Source organism: Mugil cephalus, chromosome 11 (assembly GCF_022458985.1).
Source record: "Mugil cephalus isolate CIBA_MC_2020 chromosome 11, CIBA_Mcephalus_1.1, whole genome shotgun sequence".
NCBI classification, from domain to species: domain Eukaryota; kingdom Metazoa; phylum Chordata; class Actinopteri; order Mugiliformes; family Mugilidae; genus Mugil; species Mugil cephalus.
Genome location: NC_061780.1, coordinates 17,663,280 through 17,675,418, shown reverse-complemented (window position 1 = coordinate 17,675,418; position 12,139 = coordinate 17,663,280). Strand labels below are relative to the sequence as shown.

At 40.6% G+C, this 12,139-nt stretch overlaps 1 protein-coding gene across 1 annotated transcript in view; it reads right to left on the bottom strand.

Annotated features, from left to right (window-relative positions):
• Positions 1–10,302, bottom strand: part of znf407 (zinc finger protein 407) — a 145,767-nt gene extending 135,465 nt beyond the window's left edge. The window contains exons 1-3 of the mRNA XM_047598393.1: positions 10,206–10,302; positions 7,096–7,822; positions 4,694–6,862 (exon numbers count right to left, since the gene is read on the bottom strand). Coding sequence (XP_047454349.1) covers positions 4,694–6,862; positions 7,096–7,756 — 2,830 coding nt within the window. The 5' untranslated portion in view covers positions 7,757–7,822; positions 10,206–10,302. The remainder of the gene's footprint in view (positions 1–4,693; positions 6,863–7,095; positions 7,823–10,205) is intronic.
• Positions 10,303–12,139: the final 1,837 nt, after the last annotated feature.

Below are 12,139 nucleotides of genomic sequence, written 5' to 3'. Positions count from 1 at the left end.
CTTTTTATCCATTATGTGAGTAAAACTCCAAAAATGAATGAAAATCATTCTTCAGTTTCCATAATGCATCTTGATGGTGTTTTTGTACTAGACTCTCAAATGTCGAATGCTCGCTCATTTCAAATACCACTTTATTTATTTTTTTTTTTAAAAGTCCTAAATACACATGTTACTGTGAACCTGGTGGCATCAACGACGTTCTAAATCTTTTGAAATCCAGACGCACAAAACATATTTAACATCTACATCCTGAAGATGAGTCAAATAACCTCAGGTTAATGTTATGGGATTAAATGAATTATGACTCTGAACAGGAAATTATTATTTGATAATTCCTACAGGTCTTTCTTAATACGGGTACCAACTCGAATAATTTTGAGTTTTATCATCATATATATATATAAAAAAAAAAAAAAACATGTACAAATGAGTGATAAAATTTCCACCATTTTTCTTTGCCATGAACGGCACTAACCCAAAGGGAGATTTGCTCTTCTACAAGCTACAAGCAATAAAAACATTTGGAAACGAGCCCAAGCTTACTGTACCCATGTCTTCCTTCTTCATTAACACAACCCATAATCTCTCTCCATTCCAGGTCTGAATTGTCCTAGTACCGGTGTTGCAGATGCTCCACTAATGTGTTTCCCTTCCCACTTTCCACAATTCACTTTGTGACAAGTTCACAAAAATGCTAAACATATTTACCGTATGAACGTGTGGACACTAGCGAACCATATTTGTGATTTGTTGTATTAAAGATTTTGTTTCCGACGACTGAAACCAAGGCATGAGGCCAGAGTGAGGAAAACAACGGTGTTAAAAGAGACTGTTCCGACCAGAAAATTAAATGTGAATGATTCCTTCTGCCATAAACAGGGCATTTCACAAAGAACCGATGGCGCCACGCAGTTTCACAGACTCTTTTTCAGTTCTGTCGAGTTTTGTCCACCTCTCCTGAGAGTCGAGTTGTCCTCCAGTGCCCTCTTATGGTCCTACACCAGCTCAGTCAAAATAAAACCTGTGCGGCTGGGACACTTCCATTTGTGTGCTCTGTTTCCACCGGTGCTTCCACTGGCTGCAGCAGAAGGCACGGGCATAAAAAGACACGGCAATTAAAACCGGAGCTGCAGTCTTTCCCCGAGTGTGTTTTACATTTTCACTCTGACTGGGCTTTCACCTTTCTCTTGATTTTAGGTAAGTTTTTAGTGGTTAAAATCTCACTGATGGCTTCAATGGTTAGTGATGGTGTTTAGTACAGAGCCTGTGCAGATAAACCAACAATCCATACGTTATCCTTAAAAAATTGGTATGAATGTTTTTGACCTCTTTGGTGTAGTTTGTTCAGGTCAGGATTTAGTCATTTAATTCTAATTAGCCTATTTTTATTGATAAAGTGTTAAATCTCAACATAATGAACCCTAGGGCCTTTAAACTACTAAACAAAGGAGGTCAAGACTGTAAAAGAAAACATGAATAACTTTAAGTATTTACAGGTACTGGGAATGTCTGTATTAAAAATTAAACGTGAAAATTATGTTAGGCATGTGAAAAGATCTTAAAATACACAAACACAGCCAGGCCAGATGGGCATTTGCCATTTTACCTCACAGCTTTAGCTACAAACCCACATCTCATCCTGGATGTTAGCATGTATGCATGGCATGTGCGTCCATTGCTCAGTCTGAGGTCAGACAGCTCACTCCGGTGAAAAAGTGACCAATTTACCTCAAAATGCAAATTCCCGCTGTACCCTCATTGGCAAAATGCAAGCATGCGTACGTGTTTCCTTTAAGGGACAAATTGACAAATCTGTGTGCAGCCTCCCACTACCGTCCTGATTTCACTGATTAATCAAGTGAATAAAAACTAGGTCTTAATTAAAAGGATCTGGACGTGCTCCCAGCTCAGAAACTGGCAGACCCCCACCGTGCTGCTCCACAGCAACCCGCAAACAAATTCTCACAATAAATGGCCGCCACATGAAAGGTGAATAATTCACTGTAATGAGCGAACTTAGCAATAATAACAACTGGCATATGTTGTCAAAATGAAGAGAAATGGGGCGCTTTCCACAAACAGGACAACATTAATGAAAGTGGAGATGTAATCCCATCAACAAGAACATAACTCTGAAAAAGTAAAGTACTCATCATTTGAAACCTCTGAATGTGCCCTTGACTTGATGCCATCTGTTAGGACCTTGGTGTCAATGCTTTCATTTTCTTAAGTAACACTAAGTAAGTGACCTCAAAACTCAAGAATTATGACAGAGGGTAAAATTATGAATACGTATAGGGCAACCATTAATAAGAAAGTGGGGTCTCAACATTAATCATGAGGATTTAAACCTCCAGTTCTCAGACTTTCAGCAGTAAGAAATGCGACTCTGGCACACTCGGTGACCGGCATACATACCGGAACAAAGTCAAAAGAAAATAAATAAATAAAAGTTGCCTTATCTGTAGAGTTAAATCTGTAAAATATCTGTACTGTACCACAACAACCATAAACCACCCACTTTCGCAGAGTCTCGAGTTGGCAACCGTCCTATTCCATCTCCTATACGCAAGACACACACAAAGACACATACAATCATGTACACACAAGGTAAGCACAGAGCATGGACTTCAATTAAAGTCCCATTAAAGTTTAGCCTGAAAGGGGGATGGACCAAAGGAGGCAGAGAGGGGCATTTATTGATGGCGCCCTCACATCTCGTTCCTGCATTAAGTTGATTTTAAAAGCAATTAATACACATGGTCAGGGAAAAGTAATGGTGCGCCCCATGTTCTTAACCTGCCGGACATTTCCCAGCCGAAGCCCTGACCAACACAGACCTGCTTTGCATTATAAATGACAAGATAAATCTTAATGGATTGAGGATAATCAGCTAGCCATGAAGGCTGACATATACACACATTCACGAGGAATGCGGGCGCTCGCGCACATACACACAAACATAGACGTACAGACACGAGGGAAATTAAAGGCTTTGAATACGTCTGCATTGATTATTTTAAATTATTAGCCCACCTCTCTTTGGACCTCCAATGCTTTTAGCCTAAGCTTTAACACATTTACAGAGACTTATTGACTATAATTACAACTGAGTCTTGGTAATGGACACATCAATTATGAGTCACACATGTCTCTGACCAAGCGTTGCTCAGGGAATCCCAATCTGGGGTCCATTAGTGTCTCTCCTGTTGGTCTGAAGCTCAATCAGTCTTTACCTTCACCTCAACTGAAGCAGCTATTACCTGGCTGAAGTAGATAGTAGCCTTAACATTAGCCTGAGCTACCGAAGAAGAGGCTGTATCTCCCCACACAATACCGTTGTACTTTAAAAGGCCTAATAGCCAAAGAGTTGCACAAAGAGATTATGGTTTCCTTTTAAGATTCTTGGGCAAAACATGATGTATTTAAATGCTAGTAAGGCATTAAAGGGCCTCATAAGACAACAAACCAAATATGTATCGGTAATAGGGGCTTAAATGATCTGCAAAGATTAGCACTGCAAAGATTGAAGTAAGATTTACTGTATGCACAACCTGGTGTGGAGTCTGGTAATGCTTCATTTCGATTTTATTATGGGGCGTGTTTTAACCAATACAGAGAAAAATACCTCTTGGAGGGTCCTACAACCAATCAGAGCCGTTTCGTTTTAAACACATAGAACTCCATTGTGCTCAGATTATGTGTTATGACTAGGTCGTTGTTTCATTGCATATATCCCGTCCAAAAGATTTGATTGGTCTGGCAGATCTGTGCAGGAGCATTTCCAGATGCAAAGATTTGTCGCGGTATTTCATCTGGTTTCCAGGCTACTGTGTGTATATATACACATGTTATATAATTTATGGTTTGCTAAGCAAAATTATATTCCTAGTTAAAAAATACATTGATAAATTGCAAGCACCTAAAATGTGTTACAGTTTACCGAAGTTACCGACCTGCTTTGATGGAAAGTCGATACCGCATTGGTGAATATTACGGGTTGCAGGAGTTAAGATATTTCAGAGTCAACTACTGTGTGATGAGAGTGAAGTTACTAATAAAAACGCTGTAGAACGTAATACTTAGAAACAATAAAATGGATATTCTTGACCGGAATACATATGCTGAGAACAAACAGCTCATGCGCCAACGTGTTCTCTGTTTTCAGTAGCTAAAGGTCTAATAACTCTAACAATGAAATTCACTAGCAAATTGCTGATGTGCAGCCTCTGACTCTCTGTTACCGCAGGGCATTTAGTGAAGTTGTTAATTGACTGCTGTCAAGATGATTTGGATCGTTCCTCTGGTGGCGTTAGGCGATGCCTTTTCAGGTTAGTGTTCATTGCAGCAGAACTTTTGTTGTATTTCAGGACTGAGTTACATATTTTGCATGTCAAGGTAAAATGGGCTTCATATTTAGTGAAGTATTTCCACACGCAAATGCCAAACCGCGGCTAGTTTGCTGCAATGACCCACTTGGCTCCTCATCTCTCTTGGAGGTGTCAATGTAGTTATTGCAATGTGATCAGTAACTCATCTTGAATGCATAAATAATCTTAAAGCGTCATGGCCCATGGTCGACTAGAAAGTACAACCCCTAGTGAATATATAACGTAGGTACTGTATGTGTGTGAGATGCAGAGAGTAGATGAAGGGGGAGGAGTGATTGAGTTACCAAAAGCAGGATACATACCAGTGTGTGTGCGAATGTGTGCCAGGAAGGCCATGGAGTTGCTGCTCTTGCACACTTTGCCACAGTATTTACACACATTGCCCTGGTTCTCCTCGCGCTCGCGGTTGATCTGCTCGGTATCCTCCAGCACGTACTTGTTGACCTCCCTCAGGAGCTCCTCGTGTTTCTCCTTTATGTGAACGAAGAGATCCTGCTCCGAAATGAAGCGGTCGGTGCATTTCACACACTTGAAGCTCGCGCCCCCTTCGGGCAGCTCCTCCACGCTGTTCTGCTCGTTGCGGAGGTGGGCGGCGCTGGTCAGGTGCTGGTGCAGGTTGCTCTCGGTGTAGAAGGACTTGCCGCACACCAGACAGTGGAAATGCCTCTCCTTGGATGGATGCTTCATTGAGATGTGGACGTTGAGGCCGCTGATGCCGTCTGCCATGAAGCCGCAGTCATCGCAGCGTATGTGAGAACTGCCCTTGGTTTCCTCCTTTGACTTCACGTCCTTGGTTTTGAGCTTTTTGACATATGCAGAGCTTGGGGACGGTAAGACCGAGGGCAATGTTGCTCCTCCAGTCAGACATATCACTGCGGCCTCACCTTCCAGAGCCAGACTGTTCTGCAGTGCATGCTCCTGCTCAGTGAGGTCCTTCACTGATACAATGCAGCCATCAAATGGAGAGACTTTGGACATTTGTGTATCTACAATCGTCGCATCAGCAACGTCTGCTTGTTTACCATTTTTGTCCTGGATCTCTTGCTGTGTTGACTGATCCTCTGAAAGCGGAAGTTCTTCCGGAGACTCCTGGGGTTCGGACACTGCTGTTAGCCCAACCGTTTGGTTGGTTGGAGCAGGTTCACCAGAGGAAGATGTTATACTCTTTGGTTGGTTTTCATCCACACTGTCAGTCTCAGTAACTACAGCATTCACAGGCTCTGTGATGACACAGGATGTAGATGTACTCTGGCTTTCCAAAGCTTCATGGTCACTGGAACAAGACGCAGACATTTCTGTGGAGCTATGAGGATCGCATTCAGGGTCAGTGTCAGCGATCTCCTTTGGCTTTAATTTTTGTCGTTCCAGGTATTGCTGGCCTTTCTGCTTATGCTTCTCTGAGTTGGCATGCCGAGACATTTCACTGCTTGTTACAGCATAGTAGCTACATGCTAAACAGACATACTCAAAGTCTCTGGTGTGCTTTCTCTTTACGTGAAGGTGGAGGGAAGGGATTGAATGAGCTACAAAATCACACAGGCTGCAGGCATTAACAGAGTCATATTTACTTTTTTTCTGGTTTGTGTCTGACTGAGCATGCTCCTCTCCGCTGTGTTCTTTGGAAGACGCGTTGTCAGATTCCTGGCCTTTCTCGTTGGTTTGTGTAGCAGTACTTGAGTCCTGGCCTTCTGTTCTTGTGGGTTCCTTTAGTGATTCACTTCCTTGATTAGGAACTGGATTCTTGTTTGCACACTCTTGCGCTCGCCTGACATGTTTCTTGGTGATGCAGTGACGATCCATGTCTCCTTTAGTAACACAGCTGTAGTTGCACAGAGTGCAGCTGTAGCCGTAATCTTTGCTGTGTTTGCGGCGTACATGAACACTGAGGTTGGTGGTGTTGGACACTACCAGACCACAATATGCACAAGTGGTTGTGGACCCTTGCTTCGGCCTTCCTCTTTTCTTTTTGGGAGGCCCAACCTCTAAATCTTCCTCCTCATCCAACACCGCTTTGGCAGCCTCCGTGGCCTCGTCGGTTTCGTGCTCTTCTACTGCCACAGGATCTATCCTTTCTTCACCAGGCCCCTGAGCCATATCGAGTATATTACCACCCTCTCCAGCAATGTCTCTGTGCACCCTCTCAACATACACTTCAAACGAAGAAGATTCTGTGCTCCTCTCTCCTTTCTGCTGTTGCATATGGCTATTTGAAGTCAAGTGAGCATCCATCCACTCAGATGTGGCTGAAAAGAAGTCACACAATTTGCAACGATACCATTCCTGGTCCAGGTGTTTGAGACGAGTGTGGCTCTCCAACAGCGCTGCAGTGCTAACCCTAAAATCGCACTTTCCACACCTCAGCTGGAATCTGCTTAGTGTGCGTTTGGACGCTACTCGTGTTGGAGTAGCATTCACGATGTTGCTTGGAAGGGGAGCTTCCCTCTTTTCATCCATGTTCTCATCTGTGTCAACTGAAAGACATTTCAAAGAGACACTTTTTCAAATTTGTTTTAACAACAATGTTTTGTTTTTATTAAAAGCCAACTACCAATACCTAACTGACTGTAAGTCATCATTTAAATGTCCTTAACATATACTTGTATGAATAAAAAAATTCTTCCATGGCACTTCAAACATCCTAAAAGTAAAAAATTCAGTGTGTGGCTGGATTTCAACTCTGAACAGGAACACAGGAAATACTCACATGTGTATGGGGTGTCTTTGGAATGGTATCTCTGGGTGTGAACATCTAGAGGAGACTTGTCTCTAAATTCTTGACCACAGTAGTTGCAGGAATAAATGATTTTTGGTTTAGGGGTTCGCTTGCTTAATCTTCTCTCCTGGGTAGGAGTTGCATCTTCTTGATCTGCCTGCTGTATACCTGATTCACTTGCCTTTTTAGTGGAACTATTTTCACCCGTGTCACTGTCACCATCTGTTTGTTTTTGTTCATCGTGATCCGTATCCTGGTTAGGTTTTGTTCCTTCAAGGCCAATTTCTGTCTCCATGGCTGCCTCCTGCTGGATTTCGACCGGACTCACATCAGAGCTAATTTTATCAGGAGGCTTTGCAGATTTATCAGAGGTCTTTCCATGTTTTCGTGCCGAGTGAATCTTCAGTGATCTTGGACATTTGGCTATGAAGCCACAATTTGTGCAGAGGTTATTCTCATCTTTAGGATCAGAGTCTGGCTCCAGCCTCTGGTCCTCGAGGTCCTCATCCGCTCCATCAGGTTCACCAGTCCTACTGGGAGAATCTCCTTCAGTTTCCTCCATTTCCACATCTGCCAGCTCCTTCCCACTGGTGGCATTCTCAGGCACTTCATCCACAACTGCCTTCTCTCCCGATATCAGTGTTTTATCCATATCATATCCTGATATGATTACACACTACACTGAAGTTGATTTCTCTCTTCAATGCTGGATCAAAGTCTTGCAGGAAAGAAAAAAACAAACAAAGGGCTTGTGTTAATCATCTTCAGCTGTGTGAAAAGCATTTCCATGGATGTAATAAAAACCCAGTAAACACATTAAGTACATTAGCCACAAATTGTAGAATTAACCACAAGTGTTTGGATAATAATCCACCTGCAACACATCCTGACCAAGCACAAGTAGATGTCGCCATCTAGTGCATTTAGATACAAACTGCATCAAAACAGGCTGCTGCTTATAACATGAAAGAAAACTAGTCAGTGATTTAACGGAGTGTTCACAATATAAATAACCACACTTCTATTGCTTCATACTGTTGCATTAATTCAGCCCTTTTAGGTAATTTTATGAAGGCAGAAACACTTGTAGCAGAAGTGCTTCTCTATTGGCGGTAATCCTCTTTATACTGCATAAAGTATGCAGCAACACCTGTGAAAATCATCATAATGTTACACAACTGGTACAATAACTGTATTATTTTAAGAGAATAATGGCATATTTGAGCGTTAAGCACAGGTTTGTTCAGACTAGAAACAAAATACAAAAAGTACACACTTGTACAAATGTGTAGACTCTTGTGTTTTTTTTTAACTGTATCCCAGATTCAAGACACATTTTCTGTAATCATTCTGGTATACCAACACGCAGCCACATCTCCTACAGTTATATAACGTATTAAAAATAAATAATTTTCAGTAGACTATGTATGGTCACTTATGCCAAGTTCATCAACCACATCAAAGCTCTCCTCAACTGGTTCAAATGACTTCCCATTCATTTAAGTCTTTGCTTATTCTAAATAGAAAAAAAAAATGATGCAAATGCAAAAATGACAAAACTAATACAGAAACATGGTTCAAGTATCAGAGGCTTTACAATTGAAGTGTTTCCAGGTGCACTAAAAAGTAATGAACACAGCTGGGACTAGCTTGCTGTCGCAACACTATGGTACTCAAATGAACTGAGTCTCATTGTCCTTCAGTGGTCGTCACTTCACAATAAACTACCGCAGCAACAAGCTTCTTCAACCCTTTGTCAATTACTTTTTAGTGCCTCCACAGTGCTCTACACATGTTGTCAAAATGCAGAAGAGGATTTCCTTATGATGTTTTATCTATTTGCAGTGTGTGACCCTCTTGGCTCCTCGTCTGTCTTCTCGGAAGTGTCAATGTAGTTGTTGCAATGTGATCAGTAACTCATCTTGAATGCATAAACAATCTTAAAGCGTCATGGCACAGCAGTGAAATCCATCCATGTGTTTAAATTTAAGTTTAAGGTGCGTACCTGCAAGCAGGATTTATGACAGTTTGTTCAGAAGTTACTGTTGGTTCAATGACAACTTCAAAAAAGTGTGGAAATTGGAAGTATGCATTGCACATACAGTGAGAACGGATGCAAATTTAAGCAGAAAATAATCTTCTAACCAATAATTAAACTTGCTACTCATATATATATATGTTCACTGATCCAATTTATGTTACGTATGAAATAGAATAAAAATTAAGAAATTGCAAGTCACACATTAGACTACACACCGATTAGGCATAACATTATGACCACCATGTTGTGGCTGATCAGTGTTATGTACCCATCAATTTGTCACAGGAGTGACCCAATTTCAAGAGGGAATACGCATCAATTTCATCTTTGCTATCGTGAAGTTCAACGTAGACTAATATGAAGAATGGCTCCTAGATTCATTGTGAAGGGGTTTCTTATCCAGGGCTGATATCAAGTGGACAGTTGGAATGATACACCAACAAGTTTGCGTGTTTATTCAAGTTGGTCGGTCTTTAACGAGGACGTGAAGGTAATCTTGCTTGTGCTGTCGACTACTTTATTTTAAATTTAATTATCTGGACTGATTTCCAGCAACAGTAGACACAAGCGGTTACATATTAAGATACATGTTCCGACGTTTGCTTAAAAGTAATGTAAAAGATAGATTTACACTTCTCGATAGAAACTGTGCATATCGATAAAAACAGAACCTGCACCTATGCAAGTCACTGCAATAAGTTTTCTCTCTTATATATTTCTTAACACCTGAGCACGATTTGGGTTAACATGTTGTGGTACCGTTGCTAACTTGCTAACTAGCAACATGCTCGCCAACTGTAGTTTGAGAGGCGTCCAATCAAAACGCAGCATCAGCGGCGCCGTCCAATCAGAGCGAGGCTAAGGCGGGTCTACATTGCTCCGAGGCTTGGAAAACGACGGCAGCACAGAGGCCCAAAAAGGAGGCTAATGTCGACCTCTGAAACATTGAGTCGTGTTGCTGAAACAGTGCTTAATAACAGTCCAAACATATCAATATCTGTTAAGTGGAAGCGCCTCAAATTAAAATTAGTCCGAATTGTGATATATTTATAAAGCTTACCTCTTTTTGAACGACTATTCCCAATGTCCGCGCTTTTTGCTGCTAGACACAAATGGCGTACCGTAGCGTGAGCCATGCGTCACAGAAGGCGGCCTTACCTTGCTTCTTATTTTTTTTTCTACATCAGCTGAGTTGATCACATGATGCATTTACGTCCCGTGGGAGAAACGAATTTACAACACAAGAGGAAGGCCAATGCTTAAATATTTTCAGAGAGTCAGTGCACACGCTGGTGAGCATGTGATATCCTGTGCTACTTCTCAGCATCGTACTTTATGTAGAGTATAAATATTGCGATATACTACGTGGGACATTACTTGGATACGCATTATAGCCCCACGTGCAGTGAGTACGTGATGCGTTTAAAGTGTTTTTTTTTTTACAGCAAACCGAGCATGCAAGTACTGTGTTCATCAGTTCACAATGTGTTGCATAAATAGCTACACGAGGCCAGAGTGTTGGACAGCATTGCACTTAAGCAGTAATGCCTGTTATATACTGTTTAGTGTCCAAGATTAGTTTAAAATAAAATAAAATAAAATAAAATAAAATAAAACAGTATGTTTAGCAGGTGATGTACTTACGCTTCTAGTGGACACCATGGGACTGAGACTCTGTTCTGCAAATTTGTATGTATGACAGCATTTTGTTGTTACTTCATATTGTAATTTTGACAGTTATAAAGATAGAAAAGTACCATTTAGTTTTGTGTCATGCACAGCAAATGTCACAAACGTCACTATCACCTTAGCACATTTCAATTTATTCTTCAAGAACAGAGGGGACCAATAATCTGAATTTGAGGTGAAACCACTGAACCTTATAGAGAGAGCTCCAGAGGTTCGGGGTAACTTGTGCCTTTCTAATTACACATTTTGCATCAAAACAACAAACTCTGTCAGTCTTGGCTTTGAAACCATCTGTTAGAATCACGAATATGTGTAAATCATGGCACAATTCAAACAGGATCTGAAATATATATGATACCTGCCATTGGCAATCATACATTTTTATTTATTTACTTTATTATTTTATTTACTCTTTTTTTTTTTTTTTTTTTTAGAAAAATTGGCCACGTGGTCAACCAGAATGGAAGGTACTTTCCTTCTCAATGACATTTTATACTACACCAAATGGTTTTAGAGATATACTGTATGTGTGATACTGTATATATCGCACATTGTCTTGAAAAATGTTTATCATATTGTGGGTTATGGTTGTTACATATTTCTGGTAGCCTTAAATGAAAAGTTAAAGCAGAATATATATATATATCAAACTGCGAAATATGATGGTTCACCATGTGCCCTGTACAGAGGCTCTATGTTTTTTCTCAGATGGTCAGCCTGTGATAAATCACCGCTTCCTTTTGACACGCAGAGTTAGTTTTATGGAAAGACTGAAGATGGATTAATGCACGGGCATTAATTGATTAAGTAGTCTGACAGGTCAGGAGGTGATAAATGATACCCCGTGGAATGAATACACAGTTTACTTTTGCAATAATTTCCCTTAATTCATCACAGTCAAAATTATATGACATGGATGGTTTGAAACACAAATGCCCTCCTCCCCTGTCCCCCATTTTTCATTAGGAGTCATCATTCATTTTTCTCCATTAGTTGTCTATTAAAAGAGGAGAGGCTGCATTTGGCTCAGTGCCTCCTCTTTGCATTTAAAGTTTAACTTTGAAATTCACATTGTAATTTAATTCTAGAATAGAACTTCAGATCTACACCAAAAAAGAGAAAGAAGAAACAATGCTCATTCTCTATAAATGTTACAATTATACATTTTCAACCATTATGATATATATATTTTTTTGCCGTTGAGAGTATAGTATTTAAATAAAGATCTGGTATGTTTTCATGAGCTTAAATAGAACATTACAATACACCTAATTCAGCATTCCACTCTTTTCCCATTAATGTAAA